General features: G+C 44.2%; 1 protein-coding gene across 1 annotated transcript in view; it reads right to left on the reverse strand.

Moving 5' to 3' along the window:
* Window positions 1-2310: 2310 nt before the first annotated feature.
* STARD13 (StAR related lipid transfer domain containing 13) overlaps window positions 2311-26013 on the reverse strand; it is a 181241-nt gene continuing 157538 nt past the window's right edge. Inside the window, 8 exon segments of the mRNA XM_047723128.1 lie at window positions 2311-4848; window positions 5780-5956; window positions 8490-8707; window positions 9694-9915; window positions 10738-10852; window positions 11478-11688; window positions 16839-17037; window positions 25307-25466. Coding sequence (XP_047579084.1) covers window positions 4731-4848; window positions 5780-5956; window positions 8490-8707; window positions 9694-9915; window positions 10738-10852; window positions 11478-11688; window positions 16839-17037; window positions 25307-25466 — 1420 coding nt within the window. The 3' untranslated portion in view covers window positions 2311-4730.

Genomic DNA, 26013 nt, shown 5'->3' on the forward strand with positions numbered 1-26013 from the left:
TTTGTAATTCCAGGTCAATACTTACTATTCTTTCCAGGTCATTCTTGGATATGGGCAGAATGGCACAAAATGGGAGTCCCTGATGTTCATGCACATTCCCAGCTGAGATCAAGCAAATGTGACAGCTGCCTTCCTGTTTCAGACCTCAGACGGTAAAGAAGTATCCTATATATGATGTATTTAATACCACATTTTCGTTTTCCATTTTGTGTTTTTTAACCAGCGATTTTGCTGTTTCAAATGGCCCTCAGGTATAGTGTTGAGTGCTGTCTAGTATTCTTTGGAATACTCTTACGGATGAAATACATATGTTAGATAAGATCTGTTTAGCCATGAGCTTTAGTGCTGTTGGCTGTGAGTTCAATTTTAATGAATCAGCAGTGTGGTACATCTAGAAAAACGAAGGGGAAATGCATTGATCTGTATGTGAGGCTACTCTGGAAAGTAATGCAGATGATGCATGATGAAGCTGTGAAAAAGATGGAAAACAGCTAAATTTGTGGATTCATGAGATGACAGCCCATAGAAAAGGGGTAATAAAAAAAAGGCATTATGGTGAGGCTGAAAGCCAAAAAGATTTATAGTCACATTATTCAGGGTCCAGAAAATTTTAAGCCTTTCTTTTTTTTTTTTTTTTTTAAGATTTTATTTATTTGACAAACAGAGATCACAAGTAGGCAGAGAGGCAGGCAGAGGGAGAGGGGGGAAGCAGGCTCCCTGCTGAGCAGAGAGCTCGATGCGGGGCTCAGATCCCAGGATCCCGAGATCATGACCTGACCCGAAGGCAGAGGCTTAACCTTCTGAGCCACCAAGGCGCCCCAGGCCTTTCTTGACTATTGTTCTACTATAATGAGATACTGTGAATAAATAATTAGTTGTAAGAAACTTGTATTAAGTAAGGCATGTTTACACAGAAATGGACACAGAACAAGATCATATATTGATTGGTTGACAAAAATGTGAGCAGAGGCTCATAGGAACCTAGCCCTATATTTTTGCTGGGAGCAGTGGCTCAGTACTTGCTAACTGGTGGCAAGAAGGCACTGCTGCTTCTTACTATTTCTGCCCCACACCGTCTTCTTTGTATCCACACTTCTGTCTGTCCAGTGTCCCAAACCCACGTGGTGTTTGGTGAATGTGCTCTGCATGAATAAACAATACAGGAAGTTTTGCTTCAAAGGAAAGCATTACTTGGGATTTTGAGCCTCATCTGTGTGCAAGGAGGATGTGGGTTGGGAGGCATCTGGATAGCCTGTTGGGTGGGATTGCTAGAATGGAAGTCAACATTCAATCTACAAAGGATGTTGTCTGCCTAAGGCATGTCCAACATCACATGTTGCCAGTTGCTAAAACTTCATGGCTTTATGATATTACAGTGTTGTACCTTCAAGTGTTTATTTCTTAATTCCTTGTGCAGTCGGCCCCTACTGATTATGCTTTTGTGGTGGTGTGTGACACTCTCCTTTGCTATTTTATCCCTCCATGTTATTTTATCCCTCTACGTTAGAGAAGAAGAAGAAGAAGAAGGAGATGAAGAAGAAGAAGACGACGACATATAACCAGTGTTTCTGCAGCCAAATAGCAAAAGACACAAGTAGTACAATGCCATACCTAAGAATTTCAAGTCTACTTGCAATCAAGTTTGAATTCATATGATCTAGGGTCTCAGGACTTCTGTAGCCAGTGGCTGCTAGAATGACCACCGTGTTCTCTTTTTTCACATGGAAGAACAAAGGGGGGCAATTGAAATGCCTCCTTTGCATTTCAAAGGCAAAACTTTCGAGTAAAGGGGGAGTGCTTGAGGGAGACGTGTAGAGAGTAGAGTTTGGAACATTTTTGTGGGGGCATATGGTCTTTTGGGCTGCTGTGGCTTTTGCAGCCTGTAGCTGAGAATGCTAGGGAGCTCCTGCTTACTTAATCTGCGCTACTTTTGTTATCTTTTAGAAGTAAGGCAGAGAACAAATAGAATGAAGGCAAGAGGCTTGGAGTCAGATGTGGCTACCCTTTGCGGTCTAGCGGTCCAGCCAGAAGTCACATCACGTTTCAATTTCTTGTCTACTCAGTGATAATGAAATGTAGCTAGAGTTTACTAAATCTTTGGTAAAAATACCATTAATGCGTTTTTATAACTTCCGGGCTAAGAACAACGAAATGTAAAAAAAGAAGCCCTTCCCATCACTTTAATGCCTTAGACAACACATCAAGGCATTCAGACTGTTAGTGAAGGTTGGTAACAACATCCTCATATTTGGGAGAGATACAGAATACAGGTTTTCCACTTACAGGATGAAGCATGAAAATCAACATATATTTTATAGAAAATAGGAAATATTTAATGTATATAAATTTATTTGCCTTAGCAATTATTTACTTACAATTGATGATTGATACCAACAATTGAGGTAAAAATATACATGAGGTATAAATATAATATTTAAATGCAATATCATATTTTATTTCCATTGGCAAGATAACAATGAATAAAACACTGTGGTATTTGACAAACAAGCTTGATGCATCTTTTCCCTCCTTTTTCCTTATTCCTTTTTTTTAGACACACTGTGTTATGCAGCAGTGATTAGTACGTGCGTAAAAAAAGAAAAGTCAGTTGGATAATTTGAAGAGAGGAGGAGTCAGAAATACAATCATAGCTGCTTTTGGTATTGTCTTGCTTCCCAGAGTGTGTGGTCTTTGGGCCAGCAACACGAGCATCCCCAAGACTTGTTAGAAATGGAGACTCTAACTCCAGACTGCCCGAATCAGAGTCTACATTTGAACCAGATCTCCAGGTGATTCTTGTGTATGCTAAACGCGGTGATAGAGCACGATTCATCCTTCTATGTCTATCATATTTTCCAAACACCTAGGATTCCATCTCTGGACCAGTGTTAACCTAGGCTAAACCTCATTAATCTTGTCTTTGCATAAGAAAGTAATCCAGCCTATACGGTTAAATTTAAGAGCCATGGCAGAAGTGAATTTGTTTTGCTTACAGAGCACTGTCCAAATTGAAAATTACGGGCTGGCTGGCACTTTCTTGTGTAGGCAAGGAAATGAAAAATTCCTGGGTCATAATTCAAATAGCATGATTTTCCTTATATCATACAGAACTCATATATAGCATTTTTATTTCTCTCAATAAAAGAATTGCACATTGCTGATAGGAAAAAAAATTACATAATAACATAAATGCATACAATACAGAAAAGGGGAAAACACTCATTTATTTTTTTTCCTCCCACACCAGTTGCTAAATTATGACACCAATCTTTCACAGATTACTGAAATCTCTCCCTGAAACCAAACATAATAACTTATCTTCCTCTCTACAGTTGTTGAATTACAATAAAAAAAAACAAAAACCCACAACTTAAATCCATCAGCAATTGGTTAAGGAGAGTCCATTAGTTTAGTCTATACAATAATAAATAAAGTCAAACACCTAGGTCAGCTTGACTGGCTAATGAAGAAATACGAAATTAAGAAACCTATTTATATTTTTGAAGACTAATTGCAGAGCATAGTTTTGGTCTTCCTGTTAGTTTAAAAACCCTGTCTTTCATACTGCAAGATGTGAATGAATTCCGTCGTAAGCACATCATATGTAGCAAAATAAGAATTCCCTGAAACTGCGACGATCCAGGACTCTCGAATGACCATTGCCTCCCCTTGCCTGGTGTCCAGAGTTCAATTCAGTGCAATACATTGATAAGAAAATGCCAATTAACTGTGACCAAACAGGCCACTGGTCATATACAATGACATTTAGGAACAGGATGAAATGTATCTATGAAAACTTGGTCAAACACAGAGGCCCCCTTTGGCTGTGAATATGCAAAGGCTACGCTATTTGGCTCTAACCAGCAGGGAAATAAAGTTTCTTTCGGTCGCTGGCACTGACTCTAGTGGCCCATGGGCATTTGACATTTTCCTGAAATTGCAGCTGGCTGGGTCCATGGACAAGTGGTCACCCAGCCCTACCTTTGGTCCCAACTTCTTCCCCACCTCTGTGCTTTTAAGAGGAGTAAGTATTCTTTTCCTGGGTTTATTCAACACTCCATGCTCTGTTTTTGATTAACACAAACAAACTGACAACACATAAGAACCTTTGAATGTTGTTTTCCTTTGGTTAGCTAATCTTTGGTTAAACAACAGGGCAGACTGACAGACTACACATTTTCACACCTCGGTGTTAGCAGCAGATTCTGCTCCACTTACAGGACAGTGGGGAGATGGGCCCAGAGCAACTTGGAAAGAACCACATGAGTGAGTAAGGGACTCACTGAGTCAGACACGTTCCTTTTCAAATGACGCAATTATATATAAAATTGGTATTGTACATATATACAGTAAAGATAGATATACACACATATGTACATATGCTATACATACATTTATTTACAGTTAAGAATATGCTTCTTAGAAGCCTTTAAATAGCAAATTAGGCAATGCACAAGGAATAATCCATTTAATTTTAAGTAACATAGATAAATGTTCTGATTTTTAAAAATATTATATTAGTAGGGATGTAGCCATCTCCAGGAAGGCTAGGAAAGTTCTCAGAAATTCTTGCATCTTCAACATTCCGATTTCTCAGTGTTTCTATTTTTAAGCATTAGCCAAGTCACTCAGTCTCTCTCTCTCTCTTGCTTTCTCACGAGCACACTCTCTCCCACAAGTGTTTCCATTCACTTCCTCTTCCCTGAGGTTGATGTCACACTAGGGAAAACTCAGATTTTAGTTTCTGGACCCTCAGCAATGAGGGGCTGAAAAGAGTTTCTAATCCTGGCAACTTCCGCTGCACACAGATGTCCAAAGCCTTTATTGTACCACTCTGGAGAGTGACCTCTGTGGGGACAAAAATCAGAAAGGAAGTGGGAAAGGCGTCTTCCAAGTCTCAGCACTTTATCACGGTCGACAGGGCTGTCCTGTGCCCTGCTCATGAGAGTGCTTGCCTACAATTTGAGGTTGACCCCTCAAGGACCCGAGAGCCTCATTTTGTCATCTGGTGCCTGGAAAAGGCCTTTCTGGCCAAGAATTCAGTCTGTCTTTTCAGTGCTACCATCTCCTCAGAGAAAGCTCAGACTAAATTCTGGAAATCACTGGGGAATCTCAGTGTCTGTGTACCCAGACCGAGAACTTGTTCCGTGTCATGACTGCCCTGACGGGGTTGGATTTCAGTTAGCTTCTTCTCCAAGCAGGGCGACAGGAAGGGACCACAAAGGGAGAGCAGGCATGCCAGCAGCACAAGAGAAGGAGACTGGCGGTGACTGCGCAGCCACCGCGTGTGTGTTTACTCTGTGTGAGAAGCACACATAGGTAAGTGAGAACAGCTCTGAAAAGAGAGAAGAGCAGGGGTGCCTGCGCGGCTCAGTCAGCTAAGTGTCTGCCTTTAGCTCGGGACATGATCCCAGGGTCCTGGGATCGAGCCCCACCTTGGGCTCCTTGCTCAGCGGGGAGCCTGCTTATCCCTCTCCCTCTGCCTGCCTCTCCTCTTGCTTGTGCTCTCTCTCTCTCTGCCAAATAAAATCTTTAAAAAATGAAAAAAAGAAAAAGAAAGAGGAGCAGAGGCCACAGGGAAATGTCAGAGTTTTACGAAAGGTGAGGAAAAGGAAAACAGGGGGCGGTATAAGTAATCTTCAACGAAAGCAAGCTAGTGGCACCGAAAAACCCGAGTATAGTAAATTAAGAAATCAGGATGACACACAGGGCCCTGGCGACTCTGCCACTCAAACTGAGGCTCCCGGGGTGCGCCTGCCATCTTGGGGAGTGCACTTACTTCAGGTCTATCCTGCAGATGTGGGTCAGTCTCGATTTGCCAGAGCCACACGGTTCTATCAAGTACTGAGAATCCATCACCACAGCCCGCACGCCACCCATGAGCTGGGCTTCCTCATGCTCCACAGAGAGGGACACCAGGGTACACATGCCTTTGGGCAAATCAGTCTTCCAGGTCCTGTAGCAAAAAACAACCGGCCCATCAAAATTAGGGCTAAGAGAGAGAGAAAAACCTGGACACAGCATTGAGTTTTACACCTTCAGTTTCCTGCTCAAATCCCTATCCTACTTACTTAGATTAAACTAATGGCTTCCATAAGGGTGTGTAAAATTTTTACAGTGCAGTTCAAAGCAAGGCTCTCAGCCTGCTGACCCAGAGGCCAGCGATGGTCCTGCAGCTTTCCAATCCGCCTTTGAAACCCCAAAACTGAGGCTGCAGAGGTTCCTGGCCATTCCTGAAGGGTTGGTCTTACAGTTTTGGAATTAGGACTTGCCCATTCTGTTCATTCAGCAAACATCTACTGGGCACACGAGAAGCCACAAAGGACACAAAGATACACAGCCAAGGGAGAAAAACAGACATACAAAGAGACCTCCAAAACACCAAGGAAAGTGCGGTGATGTGGCTATGCATACGGTGCTCGGCAATCCTGTGGAAGGGAAGGGGAGACACACAGAAGGCTTCCTGGAGGAGGCGACGCTCAACTCAGTCTTAAAGAAAAAAATGGGCTGGTGGCGCTTAGCCTGAAGTAAACTAGACACATGTGGACTGCTCATTGTTTTCAAATACTTGAGGGGCTCCCAAGCAGGATGAGAAAAGCACAGTCGATATGACCCCAGCAGGGAGAGATGGGATGGCATGTGTCAGCTCAGGAGACAGAAGACCTGACTCACAAAGTGCACACTCCAGATACAAAACAGGTGCTATGAGGAGTAGTAAGCTCCCTATTACAGGGGCTATTCAATCAGAGACGGAAGTCAGGGACCATGAGAGCATCTGCGTAATGACCATTTCTATCACAGGACATAGATCTCATGATCATAATCCCAGTTATTTACCTCACAAACCCTATCCTGGGCTTGGCTACGTCATCTGTAACTTTGTCCGTCCTGTCCTACCACACCAAAAAGAGAAACTACTGGATGTTCCCCATAAAAACCTGGCAAGAAGCAAGCATGACACAAACGCCCAGCAGCTTCTCATCGGGTGTGATCATTCTCCGCAGGCGAGATGACATGTTCAGCAATAAAGATGGGGATTTGTACAGATATGTGAGGATATGATGGAAAAAGCTTCAGTAACTATCACCAGAAGCTCCTGAGGATTTAGAGAAGGGGATAATGCATGTACAAGTGGCAATCCTGAAGGGATTCTTAGTCTAGATGGGGTGGCACGTGGAAGACAGGAAGCATTTCAGCTCTGCCACTTTCTATCTTCTGGTATCATAACCATAGGCATCCCTGTTGCAGGAGCTGTGTCTGGTGTGTGGTTAATTTTCTCGAGTGTTGAGTTCTTCTGCATCAGAGCCTCATGACCCACCCACTTTCTCCTTCAAGTTGTGGGTCAGCTATCAATGCTGTGAGAGTCTGCCTTAACCACTATATGTAAAATTTAACCCCTTACCATCACCCTTCTTACTTATCCCCTCCCACAGGATGAGAAACATTATCCCCTTACTTATGATTTATTGACCCTCCCTCCCTGATAAAATGTAAACCCCTACAGAGAGCAGGACAGCGGCTTCTTGTATTTACTCCAATATCCCCACAGCCTCCCCATGGGGCTGGAATGATGCCCTGTGATAAGAAACAGGCCGGTGGGACCGCCGGGTGGATGGAAGGAGGGAGGTTCCATGCATGGACTCTGGCTCTCAGCCCTCTAAGGGGCAGGAAGAGGCATGCTATGGCATGGCTCCCTCCCCATGGCTGCCATCCCAGAACTATTTGATTTGCTGTTTACAAGAGTGAAGACGTGAAGTTTAAATTCCACGAGATGACGAATGTCCGCATAACTGTGGTAATAAGCCATCCTTAAGACTGCCCACATTCTCCGCCAGGATCCCCAGGTTGCCAAGACAAACACATATATTTAGGGAAAAATGACCCTTCAAATTCAGGGTCCCAGGGACCAACTCCAAAGGCCCGTGTGAAAAGTAACCTGGAGTTTGCCATCAAAACGATTTTCATAAACAAACTATTTGAAATATACATTTGGGAATTTCACTAGTGATTCCTTGGGCAATGAGCTGTGAACAGGCGAAGTCATACAGATGGGTTTTGAAGTTACACACACTTCCGTCATGAGAGTTACACAAACCCAAGCTTGCTTTCCCCCGGGAAGAAGGCAAAATCAGGAGACAAGTCAGAATCAATTTGCATAATTTGGCAGAAGGTGCAACTGGACAAGTAGTAGCTATTCTTGGGACTCTGTTCTGAGGAAATGAGCAATATTTACGGCCTAATAAGCCATATGCTCCATATTGAAAGGGGCCGTGAGAGAGCCGGGCAGAGCCGCAACTTGGGTGAAGGAAGCAGGAAGTCGGGCATAAATACAGCGAAATCAGGTTTCATGGAGGGAAATGTGCGCTGGCTTAGGGCTCCCAGCGGAGGCTGAACTTCGGGGGTTGAATGCTGTGAAATGCTTAAATATGCAGCTCTTCATCTGCTTTTGGAAAAAAGAAAAATACCTTAAACCCTAGAGGTAGGCTTACCTGAGAACTACGAAGTCTCTGGAAGGGTGGGGGGCCATGCTGTTCAACACGTACTGGTAGATTTCTGTTTGCTTGTCCAGGGTTTCCACAACCTTCCACTGCACAAAATCCTCATCCCACAGGTGGCGCTCTCTCAGCACACGGTTCAAAACCACGGAGGGGGGCGCTTCCACCTCCACGGCGGCCTTCCACAGCTTCAGCGGGTGCCCGTCTCCCACCTTAGGAAAGACACCATCAAAGGCTGAAGAGGACAACTGGTCCCAACCCAAACCTACCATTCTTCACTGGACATTCAGAAAACATCGCTGGTGATGTAACCTGAAAGAGTGATTCTGGACACCTCAGGTTTAAAATTTTAAGATGTTCATCTTAGGCTTAGAAGAAAAATAATAATAATAAGACAAATAGTAACCACCAACTCATACAGGGTGTACTGAGTGCTGGGAAAGATTCTAACCTGTTTGATTTGTAAATAGCCCTCCTCTGACTGTGGTAGCAGGATGTCTACTATGCAAATGAGAAACCAGGCACAGAGAGGGATGCGACTTGGCCAATGTCACACAGGTAAGGGACAAGGATCAGACTGGCAGCCAGCAGCCAGCTTCAGAGTCTACATGCAGATTATGTGCAAAGGGACTGCTTGCCAGTCTCCAGAGTGGGTCTTTGACTTGCTCTTGTGTGTGCCAAGCCCCGTGGACAGAGTGGCCATTTTAAATTAATTAATTAATAATTAATATACTTTTAGAGGTTGGTGGGGAGGTGAGTGGCAGAGGGAGAGAGAGAATCCTAAGCAGGCTCCACACTCAGGACAGAGTCTGACTCGGGGCTTGATCTCACGACCCTGAGATCATGACCTGAACCAACATCAAGAGTCAGACACTTAACTGACTGTGCCACCCGGGTGCCCCTGGAGTGGCCATTTTTTTTTTTTTTTTAAGATTTTATTTATTTATTTGACAGACAGAGATCACAAGTAGGCAGAGAGGTAGGCAGAGGGGGGGGAGGGAAGCAGGCTCTCTGCTGAGCAGAGAGCCTGATGCGGGGCTCGATCCCAGGACCCTGGGATCATGACCTGAGCCGAAGGCAGAGGCTTTAACCCACTGAGCCACCCAGGTGCCCTGGAGTGGCCATTTTTAAAGGAAAACAAATCCCTGCTTGTTACACAGGGGTCTCTGGGGGTAATTTTTCCAGTCCCTGAGATTACCTTTTTGAAAGCAAGATCTGTATTGTCTGTGCTGGAGCACGTGACCCAGCCTTTGAACTTCTCCTTGGCTTCTTTCTGGAGGCCTTGGACAAGATGTTCCAAGTACGTATGGAAAGTTGCCCCACTCTCTTCCATCTGGGTCCCCAGGTCTTCCAGAGTTGGAGCGTGGATCTCAGCCTCCATGTACGAGTTGTGCGACTGGGCTACCAACTCATGCGGGACCTGAACCAACAGATGCACCAAAGAGCAACACACTGAGCTAAAGAAAGGCTGACACTCACAGAGAAAGCAAAGTAATTCTGTCAAAAACCACAGCATAGGCAATGGGCCTAGTGCCAGGGGGCAAAGGATGTTTTCCCAAGATCTGCGGCAAGGCTGGGGCGGGGGAGTTTCCTAAAGTCAGGAGAAACAAAAACGTTTCTGAGACTCCAGTTGTTATTCACAACACAGAATGACTTCCCCTTCAGTCTTTCTGTCTTTCTTTTATTTTACCTTCAATGCATTTTTACTCAGTTTGGCAAAATGTGGGCTCAGGAAACTTAAGAGCACATAGACTTAAGGGAAACATCAAAATACGACTTAGAAATAACTTTACCTTTTTAGCACACTTTCCCCATTTACAAATGCCAATTTTACCACAAAAAGTGTGCCAGAAGTCTAGCTGAGTTGCTTCTTGAACATATCTGCGGCTCAACTCATGAGCTGTCATGGATTCTTAGTGAACAGGGATTGCTCAATGTCACGCACACGCAGATGTTGGACCTAATCAAGTCCAAGTTAACACATGCGTTGGAGTTGGCTGGCTGGCCTTGAACCTGGCAATGGAAGGGAATGTGACCGTTTTCTTGAAAACCATCATCGCGGTAACCCCAGGTGTCTAACCAGCAGAGTCAGTCACATTTCCTGGAGGCAAAGACTAGAGCTGCAGAGCGTATGTACTACTGTCATTGTAAAATCAGGAGCCGCACACGCAGCCACCACTCCTCCCACCGTCTTATCTGGCTCCAAGAGCTCGGAGGCAGGGTGCTGGAACCTTCTGCTCACCTCAAACAGTCTGTCACATTCTGTGATCATGTGGGCCAGGCCCTGCGCGGCCGCCAGGTTCTCACTGAGGTCCTTTTGATCTGGCTTCCCGGTGGCATATTTCTTCTGTATGACTCTGTAATTGAAAGGCAGACTTGTAAGCAGATCCCAAACTCTGAGAGCTTTTCCCAACACCGAGCCCATCCCTTTTGTTTCTGCTTCCCGCCCGGGTGCTGATCCAGATCCCAGACTTTCTCATTTCCAAATAAAAACAGTGACCACACGGCCTAGATACTCTGAGTCAGGCTAAGAGTCTGACAGTTCATAATGAAAAATCTTGGGAAAAATACAAGGGCAGGAATAACTGGTGGGGGAGAAATTCATCTAGTTTCTCCCCCGAGTTTGAAACCACGTCGCTGTAGGCTGCTGGGCCAGAGCCTTGAGTCTCATTAAAGACTGTAAATAGGACTTCTCGTACTTTTTTCTCCTTCCCCCTCACACACTACACACAGACTGCAATACAATTCCTTGGGCCTTCTGGATCACAACGGGCATCCTTTGGGACTACTTGGATTTATATCTAGCAGGTGAATTCGGTCACCTCGAAATATTTTCTGATTATAAACTAAATGCTGACAATTCTCCAAGCTGAAATACAACACAAGAGTTGTTTTGTTGTTGTTGTTGTTTTTTTGTTTTTGTTTTTGTTTTAAATCAACTATGGGAAATACCCGGTTTAGGTGTTGATGAGAAAAACCCACCTGGGGGAGCTTTCCTTCTTCAGTAAATTCAGATGGAAGAGGGACGGGGCCAGACACACAGCAAGGTTCATGGGTGTCATCTGGTTCTCTTCCACCAAGTTGACCACGTCATTGAGAAAACACAGCAGCGTCTGCAAAACCTCCCTGCTCTCGTCGGCCAGCAGCAGGATGGCAGCCTGTGCAGCCTGCAGCCGCTGCTCCTTGGGGACATCTGTGGAAAAGTGGGTGACGGGTCATGAGCAGGACAGCCGCAGAACCAGCCAGCAGGGAGACAGTGAGTAAATGCCACCTTCCCCGTGTGAAGACACACTCAGAGTCGTGACCATCGTCCACAACCATGGCGACGGCCACTAATGGCACAAAGAAGTCAGTCATTGCTCAGGACACTCAGCTGGTGAGAGGCACAGCTGGGACTGGAACCCCAGCCATCCAACTCCGAACCCCCCCGCCTTGACAATGAGATATGATTTGGCAGGGAACGCCCCCATCCTGGCCTTTTACCGTATCTGAGCAGACCAACCGCTCAGTTGTTTTCAAACTGGTTTTCTATTCTGGCTGAACTTAGCAATAGGCTGGGGCACTGTCAGCCTGGCTTCCCTCATGTCCACCCTCCTACCAGACACTTGGGAAGCACCTTTCGGGATGCCCAGGGCTCTGTGGGGTGTTTCTGGATGCCACTGTGTTAGGGGATGGCAGTATCGCCTTTCTCCACCCCTAGTGGCATAGCCAGGCCTCGATGCCAGTTTGGTACAATTAACTGTGAATGGTGGGATTGAGCTTGTTGGCCCTCTGGAATCCTAGTGGGTCAGCTCCTTGAGGGTCAGCTGGACACATCTTTCTTTTTCTGACAGGTCACCCAAGACTCGGTGTGAGGAGGTGCGCAACTGGCTTCGTGTGGTGACCCAATGGCATGCATTTCATAATCTTGGGGAGAATGGAAATTGAGGTTGTCCTTGGGGAAGAAGAACCAGGCTCGCTAAGGTTTTGGAGAGAGTCTGGCCTTGTCAGGCCATTCCCCTTCAGGGTGGTCCTCGTGGGGTGGTGGCGGTGGGTGTTGGTCAGGCTGCCTTAGAAGGGCACTGGCCCCAAACGTATGCAGGAAACTGACAGGGAAAATCACAGCAAATGGTTGCTAGGCACTGCATTGTGCTGCCCCCGGCTGGGTTGATTATTGATCTTTTAGGTCTGACTCACTGCCCTTATTCTTCTCATTCCGAAAGACACCGTCAGGAGCTCACTTTGGTTACACTGTCTTTCTTAAAATACCATGTTCTAGAGCAGGTCTCTGCAGCAGGCTGAAGGGGCAGGGGCATGTGCCTGTGGTCATCCTCGACTTGTGAGAAAAAAGTATCAGGACTTGCAATGATGTTTATGTTTTGCCTCATGCTTTAAAAATACAGATTGGGTATGTTTTATAACATGCACAGTATATCACGGTATATTTCTGTTACGAGGAAGAAATAAGTATACATGCTCAGATATTTACTAATGGTAGGGGTACATGATAAAGACATCCGGAGTCTGCTGCTCCAGAGAGGCTGTGCTATGACCTGTCTGGGCCCTGCTCCTCCCCGCCATCATACATTCCAGGGCCAGGCCCACTCCTGGCCCCGGTCAGTCAGCAAATCCACATTTCTGGAAAAGCCTAACTACATACAATGTTTTTTTGTTTTTTGTTTTTAAAGATTTCATTTATTTATTTGACAGAGATCACAAGCAGACAGAGAGGCAGGCAAAGAGAGAGTGGGGAACAGGCTCCCTGCTGAGCAGAAAGCCCAATGCAGGGCTTGATCCCAGGACCCTGGGATCATGACCTGAGCCAAAGGCAGAGGCTTTAACCCACTGAGCCACCCAGGCGCCCCGATGACTACATTCAATGTTTTAGAATCCATCTCTACCCCCACCACATCCAGTGTGTGGCACAAGATACACCCGGGTTTAGTAGAAAAGAACCATTTTGTTCAAATTATAGCAGAACCTTGTTCTTTCTTGTTTACTTGTGCTGAAATAGGAGATACTATTAACGATTTCAAGCTTGTCACTGAAGTGTTAGAAATTCAGTTGAGCCATTGAACTGCTTTTAAATAGGCTGCTTTCGCTAAGATGTCTAGTGTGTACCTTATTCAACTTTATTTTTTTTTATTTTTTTTTTTAAGATTTTATTTATTTATTTGACAGACAGAGATCACAAGTAGGCAGAGAGGCAGGCAGAGAGAGAGGAAGGGAAGCAGGCTCCCTGCTGAGCAGAGAGCCCGATGCGGGACTCGATCCCAGGACCCTGAGATCATGACCTGAGCTGAAGGCAGCGGCTTAACCCACTGAGCCACCCAGGCGCCCCCTTATTCAACTTTAGATGGCCAACCTTCTTTAAGAGTCATCTTGTCATGGCTACATGTTGTCTCAACTTTCTCTCTACTCACTTATTCCTTTATCCGTCAGAAAGTATCTTCTATTATTTTCTACTAAAAATGATTGTGAAGGTCAACTATTAATCCCTACATTCACCATTCATTTTGGGTCTTAGCCTCGTGGACTTTTGTCAAACTTGACACTCCTATAGTTCCTGCCTCTTTCTCAGCTCTCAGGAGACTATTCTAGATCTGCATATCTGTGTGTTGATAATGGCAACATCCAGATGATTCGGACCACCTCTCTTCTCCCTGCCCTCACACCAGCTCTCCTTCCCCTTTTCTTTTCAATATTCTCCCAGTCACCAAACTTTAAGACTACAAAGTAGTCTCTGATCTCTCTCTCCTTCTCCCTCCTGGAGACCAGTGGGTTTCAACTATTTTCATTATCCATTCAAATTCTAATCATTTGATGAAAGTCCAAGAAGTACCACAGCTAAAATTAGAACTGCTCTGGAGAAGGGGAGGAAGAACAGTTGCTCTCTTTGACTCCAGAGTCTATCCGTGAAACACTGAATTTCCAGTCTCACTGCTGGAAGTCACTGCACGCAATCTGGCACCCCAGTTAATGTGTTAGCTCACTCCAAACTCTCAGTTCTTGGACAATCCACTATCTCTTGTTCACCAATTTCAAATTCATGAGTCACAAGAGCAGTCTTGATGGACATTTACCCTTGTGGCAAACACAAACTTGGCTGCCTACCCAATATCTACTCCCTTCTTCCTCCTCTATAAGAAAATATACTTTTTTTTTGTTCAGGAGCACTCTGGAATATGCCCAGAAGAGAAGGGCTCTTCCCTTCCCTCAGACTCATGGCATAACCATGTTGGCCTAAACCCAAAGTGGTAATCCCAGTTCTCCTTCCAGTGATGGATTTAAGAGAGAATAGGTAGACCATTTCTGGCCTATGGGACCAAGATAAATGCTAGGAGCTTCTGTAAATTTATCTCCTTGATAAAAAGAGACATATGCCCCAGGAGAAGCCCTTCTCTCTTCTTGCTTTTGAGTGTGATTTTGGGAAGACAAGATCATTGTAAGTTATGGCAATTGTATTGTGACCTTGAGGGCATAACCGAGAGAGGCTGACTTCAGCCTTGGCATCACCAAGCTGTGAAATTAACCGACTCTGGAGTTATTTAATTCCAGATTTCTTGTCATGTGTGATTACAAAATTTCCTTATTGTTTAAATCTGTTGGCTTTCTGCTTCTGTCTTTACAGCTGAGAGCCCTGTAACTGGTAACCCCCTCAATAACACTCAAGGGTTCCTCAGTGCTTAATGAATCAAGTATAAACTCTCTGCCCTGACATTCAATGCCCCTCCTTGAGATGGCCCGGTCTAATTTTTCAGTGTCACTGGCACTGCATCAGACAGTTACCATTCACGCAAGCCAGGAGAATACCCTGGAACTTCCTGGACCATGCTCATGTTATGTGGGTCACTCAACACGTGTTCCTTCCATTTCTTCACCTTCAAATTCCCCACCAAGTCCTAGTCCTCATCTGAACTTCCTTGGATTTTCTTTATTAACCTTATTATGGAATTTCTCCAGTCTTGTTCCATGGCAGTTACATACCTACATGTCTCATCTCCCTCAGTGGTAAGATCCTTAAGAGCAGGGAGTACGTCTTACTACCCATCCATATTATCTGTAGCACTCAGCACTGCCCTGTGCAGAAGTGGAACTCAGTAAATGTTTGCTTAGCTAAAATACGTGCTGGTGTGATCTGGTTTCTTGTTGGTGAGTCTCAGAAAGGGTCAAAGGGATTTATCTCTTAGAAGCAATCTGGTTTTAACCTCAGACTAGTGCCGACCCTAACTTGAGAACTGATTAAATGTAAAGAATCTTATATGATAGTTCTAAACCAAGAGGGAGGCTTAACTGAAAATGCAGTTCGACCTCTTACAGCAACAAAGTCCTGAACTTTCTCTGTTTGGACGCACATGACATGTATCATTAATTTAACTTAACCTATTCACTTTGACAAAATAATATTTATTTAGTGGGTCATCACTTTATCCTGTTTTTGTAAGTGGTATTTATTATAATCCTTTTTGGATTTGCAATATTGTAGGCCTTAAACATAGCACATTCTCTATAGCAAGGATCTTTTTCAAATTGGATCATTTCCATGTTGTTGATCTCCATTTCAGGCATATTTTCCTGAAAGCTCAAAGTCCACAGGCCAGATTATTATTTTTTCTTTTTTTCTAAAGAGTCAGGACTTGGACCACTGAAATAATTTATAATCATGACATTACTGCATCTAGAAAAGAGTCACATGTTCATTTCTAATTCCCCCTTTGTAGCTACCTTTAGAAAGATATGCTTTTTAATTAGAAATTGTTTTATTCAATGGTTATTTTAACTATAGAGGCTTTGCTGAGAATTTTCAATTTAACATCACTTAAAAAATTCCAAGTGAAAATATAAATGAGTTGAATTAAGCATAAGCTTGATTTGGTTTGCCTACTTTTTGCCAATTAAAATATATTGTATTAAAAATACATTTGCTTTTTATTTCTGGTCATCTTAACACATTTGGCTTTGAATTTCATGTATCCCAAGGCAATGCTTACTTTTTAAAAAATCAAAAATTTTTAAATGTAAATGTTTAAAAAACATTTACATACAAAATAAATTCTACTGTGTCCTCTTCTCATTTTAAAGTTATTAAAAATACACCGAGAGTAGGTTTAGATCTTATGCAAAACACTACTGAGAAGGAAAACTTTGATGTCAAAAAGGTATTTTCAAACGCATAACAAATGGTTGGGAGATTTCCATATCAAACTGTGAACAAAGTTTACTTCTGGAAAGAAGCAGAGAATGATAACTTTTATGCATTTCTTTATGGACTCATGTATTACTTGTGTAAGTAGACCTCAGTCTATAGAATGCTTTTTAAGTGGATGGGTGCCCACGAGAACACTGATCTGCCCTCCTACTTACACTGATAGATGTGGAGGAAGGTCTCGCTGAGCTTGTTGGTGAAAAGAGGCTCTGGGAGGTCCCGGAAGAATTGTTTTACCATATCCGCCACGTCATACGCAGACTGGTCCTCGTAGCTGACATTCTCGGGGAAGTGCTCATTCATCTGACGTAATGCATGGATTCGAGATTTCACACCCGATTTTCGAAAGAGACCCACCTGAAACAAGTCACAGGGACGTGTTAGTGAGGCCACCTTCACCCCAGCCATCCTCTTCCTAAGGCAAGCACCCTGGGAGTGATGAGAAGGCTAGGAATCAGGACTGGATGAGAAGCAATTGCACCCAAACTAGTAAAATGCAAATTACTAGGTTAGTTACTTCGGACAGTAGTTGAACGCTGACTCCCTCTCCTATAAAACGAAGATAAAAATGACAGCCACCTCACAGGGCGATTGTGGAGGCGAAATGAGGAAATACATACGACAGTGCTTTGTAACCTGTAGTCAGTCTTCTTAAATAGACGCCATCATGTCATTCATTTATCCAACAAGGGGTGATTAAATACCACTCCATCGCAGGCATACTGACAGTTGCTAGGCGTCATTAGTGAGCAGACCAGACAAATTCCCTGCCCTCTAGTGTTTCCCTGCCCTTAGTGGGGCTTTTGAGAAAGTTTGGTCAATGGAAGGTTCAGTGGCTTCCAGATAAGCAACCATATCCAGTGCACCTATGTGGGAAAGGTTTAGGAAATGTGCTCCTGAAACATAATAATGTTGATTTAAAAGTCGTATTTCTTGTCCTTCTTTGGAATCCTTGTAATACTCCCTATGTTTGTCTAATCTGATGCTTGGCACTCATTACTCCGCCTGGTTAGTTACTGTGTGCATAAGCCGTGGCTCTAGTGAGATTCAGACTTCAAGACAATGTCTTATGTCTTTTTCATCCCTAAGGCTTAGACTCCTCTCCTGACTGACAAGCAGATAGAGCGGTTGGAGCAAGGCTCCTCTCACACACCCAGGAGATAACACCCCTGGTAGGAATGAGTGAGGTGGAGAGGAGCCCTAGGAGATCAGGGATTCCTGCAAGAGTCAGTCCGCAGCTTACACTCAAGGCCCCTCTAGAGGCTCTGCCCTCTGGACTTGCCTCTACCCAAGAAAGGGCTGATTGTCTCTGGGCCCCCTGGCTTCCAGTGAATTTGCATGTTTGCTCTTTTTAAATGCCTGTAGGGCATCGAGTTGTTCCGACTTGGTCCTTCATTCAACCCTCAATCTCTCCTTTTCTCATTCCTCAAGGGCTCCCAGGTTGGCCCATTTCCACAAAGCAAGGTAGGAACATTCCAAGTGGTCAGACAGGTAAGCAGCCGCATACCTGTTAGCCACACCTCCTCCTCCCCACGCCTGGGGAAAGGCGCCAGGCGGTGTCCGAGAGCCAGGCCAGCCTTGGCCCAAGTTCAGGTGTCTGAGGAGAGCTCAGTTTAGAATGGGCAGTTCTAACTCCTTTAAAGTACAGGGACAGCAAGAGAAGAACTCCAGGCAGTTAGAGAATACTCAGGGTTTTGTATATGTCAGTGGAACGGGTTGCAGGGGAAAGGATATACTGCTACTCTTTCTGGAAAAACACCCAGCATTCTTAGTTGATACTTCTCGGCATCCCAAGGCTTATCACTCTAATTCCACAGAGCAGGATGTCCAGGCGTATTGCCACTTAAAATATTAATTGCTTTCTTTTTTATTCTGAAAGTTTGGAATGTCTAGAAAATGCCGAACTTTGCCGTACTCAGAGGAGTCTTCAAGAATCTAAGGAACACGTGTCATCCCCAGGCACCTCCTCCAAACTTCAGCATAGCGCACGAGAAGAAAGCATGGACTGTCTGAGGAGAAGTTCAACAGGTCAGATGAATGATCGCTACAGTGAGATCCAGCCTCCATGTGTTTACATTCTCGACTGCTCTAGTTCTGGAAGGAGGCCCAGGACAGTGCCACGGGGATGGGCTACATGGAGTTCTCAGAAACCCAGTGCCCGGAAGGTAAATTCCTAAGTGTGACTCACAAACATTTATTCTCCTGTGAGGTGGTGTGGTTCCCTTTGAGAATTCCTGTTATTTTCTGAGCAGCAGAGAGATACTAATTGGAATCTATCAGAAGAATAGAGCAGACAAGTGTCTGTGTGTAAATGGTAGGGCACCATCCGCTGTGTCTTGCTGGCTTCATTTTGGGGGCACGCTGGTGTGCGTGCGCGAACACATCCCAGCAGTGTTTTCTTTGCATTGTTCTGTCTCCGCGTTTCTTTCTAGTTTCAGCAAATATTGTTATTTTAATTATTGTTGACACGTCTGGAGCTCTCCAGCTGTGGGCTCTGGGCTGCCTGTTCTAACTCAGATCTCACAGGATGGCCAGAAGGCGGTCGGGTATTTATTTGTTCTGCCTTAGATCCTGACGATAACCTTCCCGTCCCACCCTTATCTTCCAGGGACGTCGGAAATATCTGTGGATTTTTGTTGGAAGCATGGAAGGAAATTTCTTTCCCAAGCCTAATAAAGAAAAGGTGGTCTGAACTCAGACCAGATTCCAGATATAGTAGCTAAGGATGGCAGAAGGGAAAGAAGGAAAGAAACTCTGGTCTTCAAAACTGGCTCTGGGCTGATGAGAAAAAGAATGCCGGAACCACCCTATTTCCTGACTTCTTGTCATGTGAGCCCATGAACTTCCTCCTGTTGAGGCCATCTTGGGACAGCTTTCTGTTCCTTGAGTGGAAAAGTCCACAGACACAGTAAGTAGAAGATTCTTCCAATGGTGCAAAGATCCCGAGAACAGGGAGTAGTTGACCTACACCTTCACTGAACAACCAGGGGTGGTGGTCTGAGTGATGGCTAATAATCATTTCTTCTTAGAAGAGTTTTCAAAGTGGTGATGAAACTATAGCACTTCTGGTGAAAAAATTTTTTCCAGGTGAAAAATAGCAGAAGAAAGCATTTTAAAACTGTTGCTTCTGAGGGCAGCCTTGTCATCACCATGGGCGGGCGGCCGCTTAAGACCCCTCAGCTTCATTACGAGGAAGACCCAGTGGGTGTGAAATGTCTTCCTTTGCCTCTGTGTCAGTCCCTGCTGGTAGTCACACAGGGCCCCATGCTTGGTTTAATTCTCTGCTGTCACCATTTTGAAATTCTTAATAATTTATGAACAAAGATCGCACATTTTCATTTCGCACAAGGCCTTGCCAGCTCCCTAGCAGGTCCTGGGCTCCTGTACCTTGAAAGAGCAGTTCGGACACCCTCTCTGAAGAGGGAAGGATGGTGGTCAGAAATGCGGCGTTCATTTTACAAGCAGCTTGCCTGTGATCACTCATTTTACAGGTAAAATGGTGAACGGGGAGTATTCCCTTGGTCTTGTTTTTCCTTTCCTCTCTTTTGTCTTCCACGCAAAAGCCCGGTTCTGAAAAATCAAGGACTCAGGGTATAATCTGAAAAGGTCCCAGAGCGCATCACTTATCTCGTCTGAGGGAGGCAAGGGGACCGTGAGGAACAGCCAGTGGGTAGGGGACACTTGTACTAAGTAGGAAGTGTCTTCCCAGCATCACTGAGCATTTGAAACTTACTGTTCTATTAGAAGGAGAGGTCGGGCACATGAGCCTTGCATTAGAATTCAAATTTCACCTAAATAATATTAAAATCTCCTACTTGGCATCCCTTTTATGCTAATCCTTTCAGTACTTGATGATGCTTATCGGGACTTCCATTTCCTTTTCTTCAGAAATGTGCTTGGCTGATGAAGAAAGGTTAGTTTTATTCGGAAAGAGAAAGGTTCCTAGGCACCACATGCGGCGGGTTCTGATTCTGAGCCCTGCAGTCTTGGCCTCTCCCCGCAGTGACTTCGTATCTGTCAGGAGAAGCATGACCTGTGCCTCTGTGCGCCGCGGATTTAGGGCAGAAATAAAAGCTCAGCCAGCAGAGCAAGGATCCTCTCACACATGGCTACGTCGGAATACAAATGGTTTATAACCAAAGGCTAAACTTCCTTATTTCAGCTGGGGCCGGCTGCACGGGGGGAGAATGGACACACTGTGTTTCATCATATATAAACTGTTCTGCACTTGGGAGTGTAGGAGGCCAACTGTTGGCCATGTTTCAGGGCCCCGTGGGGCTGCATTCAACTGTCAGTGATGAATGCTCATGGTGGAGGTGAATGCTTAGCATGAGGGAAAAGGGGCCAGCTCATTGCAGGAAGCCTCCTTCCTGAGAGCCAGGATGAAGCCAGAAGAGAGTCTGGGATGGTGGTTCAAGGTACCATGTATAGGGAGGCAGCACGGGAGCCAGTCAGCATGGTGTGGAGGAAATGTTCTGCGATGTTCTGGTTTTCCATGACCCAGGGGCTGAGGTCTCAAGATCTCATGCAGACCTGAATCTTTTTAGTTCCAAGGAGGTGCTACTAGCAAAGAAAGAACAGTCTTGTGTGGTGTATGTCCCCTCTTTCCTTATGGATTCATTCACTTTTATTTGCTCTTGGTCACTCTTAAAGCTCTAGAACCGTTTTCCATTCAAGCCTGGTTTTACTTCTCCATTGCACTTGTCCTGTTTTTCCTTGTTCCCTTCTTATTAACCCCTTCCTTCTTCACGGAGACTAGAATGGGATCTCTGTGTCCTTCCCACAGTCTATGACTTTCCAGGTGGGAAGCCCCGCAGGTGTGGAGTGCTTCATAAGGGAGTAACAGGCTCTGGCGAAAATCCCTTGGACATCTTACATGTTCTTCCTTCAGACCGATACAAGACAGGTTTGCCTTATTCATTTTGGTTAAAGCTGGAATCAGTATTTATGTCCTTGAAATGAGTCTTTTGCCTACAGAGCTTTGCCAGCACATGTTTTTCAGTAAGGCATTCTTCCAGATTGAAAAAAAAAAACAGTGAGAGGCTTGATGTGGAGACTGAGAATAAGCCAGTGAGCCAGGACTGAGGAAATTCTGGTGCCCACTGCCCTCTTGATTTGCAGGACTTTTACTTCAGACAGGAGACTGGACCCGGTAACAGTGGTCTTACTGGCGCTACCCATTATTCGGAATCTGCAGGGGTCTTGAGTGGTTTCCAGTCAACACTAAACACTGTGTGGTGGGTAGAACAGAGGTACTACAATTCATTTATTTCCACCCAACTTTGTTCAGAAAAGAATTCAAGGTGACTTAAAATGATCTATAAAATGTATAAGATACCATTTAAGATTACAGATAAGAAAATTTGAGCAAAAGGAAAATCAAGATAGAGTAGCTGAAACTAGTAATAATGTACAAAATTCATACCAAAATTTTACATTTATCTACCACAGGCAGAACACACATTTGGCTCCAAACTTTCTAGCATTTAATATGGAGGGAAAAACATAACCAGTTGTTCTTTTTTGTTTGTTTGTTTGTTTGTTTAAGATTTTGTTTATTTATTTGACAGAGAGGAGAGCACAAGCAGGGGGAGCAGCAGGCAGAGGGAGAGGGAGACAGACTCCTCACTGAGCAGGTAGCCTGATGTGGGGCTTGATCCCAGGACTCTGGGATCATGACCTGAGCCAAAGGCAGATGCTTAACCAACTGAGCCACCCAGGAGTCCATAGATGTTCTTAATATAAGAAACAGGCTAGTTGTCTAAAAAACCCCACAATGTTTTCAGGCTTTAGGGCTAGAGAAAAACTCTTCCATGATCACAGCATGAATACCACCTCATATAATAATCAACATTATTGACAAAATCTTGACAGTGCGTTTATCAATGAGTTTTTAGGGCCATTTCTCCAAGTGTGCCTCAGTGGTAGGGATGGTATCCCCCAAAGTCCACTGGGACAAACAATTCTCACAGGTGGCAGTAGAGCATAGTTTTTAAAAATCTGGACTCTAGAATTAGCTTTTCAAGCAAGTGTTGGCTCCACCATTGCTACCCGGCAGAAATCACTACCCAAGGTGGATATGGCATTAAATGAGAGAGTGAATGTAAAACCATGAGGATAATGCCTAAAACATGCTGGGTCCTCAAGAAACAGTATCACTATGAAGCTAATGGCATAGATGCACTGCATTTCCTTTAGGTATTTCTGAACAAACACTGTTCTCTTAATAGAGCTTTAGCTGAGAAACATTCACTGGTCACACATTGTAATGTTTAGGACAAAATATTTTTTTGATCTTGGTAAAAGGCAGAGCCAAAGACTCTAAGAGAAATAGCCAGGAGGAGGGATGAGTCTTATGTACCCTTGAGAAAATTTAGAAGCTTGGAAAAACACACGTCTGAATAAAAGACTATCTTCCACAAAAACACAATCTTGGGGCTGTGCTAACAAAACAACAAAAGTACAATTGAGGTCACAAAGTCCTATGCATAAGGTGTGTTTGCAATGCTGTTAGGGTAGCAGAAGAGATCAGAGTGGGCATTTCCACATATTCACCTAAGACCACCTCTCAAGCAAGTTTTCTCATAGGATATCCACAGATCATCTACTTTGATTAATGTGCAATTTTGGTAAAAGCTCTAAAATAAAAAAAAAAAATAATACTTAAGTAACTACATTCATTGGATTGCTCTATTTGGATGTTATTCACAAGTCAATGTTGGGGCATCTGGTAAGCACTACAGTTTTAGAAAAGGGGTCTGTTGACCTTCTTTCTGAGAAATAACAGGCAAGCTACTAAGGCCATTTCTCAAAACAAAACAGTCCTTACCACCACAATAGTAATTAACAGCAATGACTCCTGCCCTCCACTATGGCATCAAAAGAAATGGGAGAAAATGTATACCTGTATATTCTTTAGATTCGGAGTGGGAAGGCAAAAGGGGAGCACACATTTGATGCCACACAAAGATGGCATCAAATGAAGAAGTTACTCTTATTCCACTCCACTGAAAAGTGGTGTCTGATTCATCAAGTGATCATCCTGATTTTAAGTGTGGTCTCAGTATCAGAGTAGATACAAGCATCAATAGCCAGGGTCCATGAGTTCATGTAGCTCAGCTCATTCCTGTTCACTGAGCCCAAGGCCAAGTAAAATTTAGGTAAAACGGGAAGTAATTTTAGGTGGGCATGGCTTATTCACATGGTATTAAAGAATCTGATGCACAAAAGCCATTGGAGAACAGTTGCCTGAAAATACCCCCACTACCCAAGGCTGCAATTTATCAAGTGGGAATATGGGGTTATTTGGGGACAGAATGTCTAAGAAATGAATGGGTGTTAATTTGGAGGAGCAAAGGTTGGGCCTAGTAAATTAGAGAATGGGTGGCACTCTGGGTCCAGTCTGGGCCACCATTACGTTGGTCCCCAAACAGTCATGGAGACAGAAAATGATCTCTGTGTATTTTGTTTGGCTTGAGATTTTTAACGTACAAGATGAAGGCAGAGTTGATTTAGCAGATACTGCTTTCACAGTTCACTTGCACATTTTAAAAAGATGTAAATAAATTTATCTTTGGTTCAGGTTTAAGTTTTCCTGGTCATGGTGCCAAAGGAAGGAAGGAAGAAAGGAAGGAAGGGAGGTAGGTAGGAAAGAAAGAAAGAAAGAAAGAAAGAAAGAAAGAAAGAAAAAGAAATCAAGCGAGCTCCTGGGTGGCACAGTCAGTTAAGCGTCAGACCCTCGTGTTTTTTTTTTTTTCCCTCACTTCATTTTATTTTTCCAGTGTTCCAAGATTCATTGTTTATGTACCACACCCAGTGCTCCATGCAATCCATGTTCTCCTTAATACCCACTACCAGGCTTACCCATCCCCTTACTCCCCTCCCCTCCAAAACCCCCAGTTTGTTTCTCAGAGTCCACAGTCTCTCATGGTTTGTCTCCCCCTCCAATTTCCCCCAAATCACTTCTCCTCTCCATCTCACAAAGACCCTTGGTTTTGGCTCAGATTGCAATCTCAGGGTCGTGAGATCGACCCCCACATTGGGATCCCCCCCCTCAATGCAGAGTCCGCTTGAAATTCTCTCTCCTTCTGCCTCTGCCCCTCCAGCTTGTGCTCTCACTCTCTCTCAAATAAATAAATAAATCTTTTGAAAAAAGGAATAAAAGGAGATATAAAAACCTAATTCTTTTCTCAAAAAAATAATAAAACGGGTGGAAGAATGTTATGAGATCAGTGATGGCAGTGGAGTAATTATGAAAAAGGAAATGCAGTGTAAATCGTAACTCCCACTTTCTAGGGAATGCAAATTTGACAGCACGGGGTACACACTACTAACACACAAAGTATAAACATGAATTTCCCCTCAGAGAAACAAACAAACAAACAAAACCCAACCAAACAAACCAGAAAAACCCATGAATTTTCCCTCAGGACGTCATTCAAGCTGCCAGTGAGGAAACACCCTCATACAGCTTGACCGGATGTAGCCTGGGCAAATTAAATACTGACTTATCGAGATCACAGTGCCTTTAATTTTCAGTGAGCATGCCTTAGGTGATGCTGGGGAGATGTGACTTTGTCTGGCGTTCCATAAATCCAGGTCCGTGTGTTGGGATTTACAACCATACCTGATCGAGGCAGTTGCTACGCAGGTATCTGAGTGCTTGCTGAATACTCTGAGGCAGGGGCTGTCCCGTTCTCTGGACGTGAACTATGAGAGGAACACCAAAGACAGTCTTGTCTTTGTAATCAGGAACTTTCATCCTCTTCATGAACTTTGGAACTGACCTAGAATTCACAGAAACCAGGTCATGCAAACCTCTTGGGGCAGCCTGTGGGGAGAGGCTGTGAAAGCAAGTAAGAGGAAAGCCAAGCTTTTGTTGGAACAACCAACACGCACAGGGGGAATTCAACATCTCCCTCTTAATTAATCACATGACATGGAAGTACTCTGTGGGCCCCTTGCCTATGTTAGATCTCTGACTATAAAACAGCATGATTCACGTTAGCGGAATGGATTTATGGCTCTGTTCTCAAGTCAAGGGGACAACTTTCCAATTTAATTGTGAAGGACACACCTCTCAAGAGATGAGCACTTGTCCCCAATAAGACGAAACAAAAACAAACAGAAAAACTATAAGAAGAAGAAATTAACTGGGGTTGGAGGAGAAGAGGAAACACTTCTTGGCTGTATCCTTACTTCTCTAGAATCAGCTGCACTTTTTTAAAGGAAATCTCAATACGCAAGGATGTATTCATTCGACGTGCAATTTATAACTTCCCAAAGTGTTTTTCTAAAGGCACTGTCAATTTGTCTCTGTACGTCATATATAAC

Source organism: Lutra lutra, chromosome 3, assembly GCF_902655055.1.
Source record: "Lutra lutra chromosome 3, mLutLut1.2, whole genome shotgun sequence".
Lineage (NCBI taxonomy): Eukaryota > Metazoa > Chordata > Mammalia > Carnivora > Mustelidae > Lutra > Lutra lutra.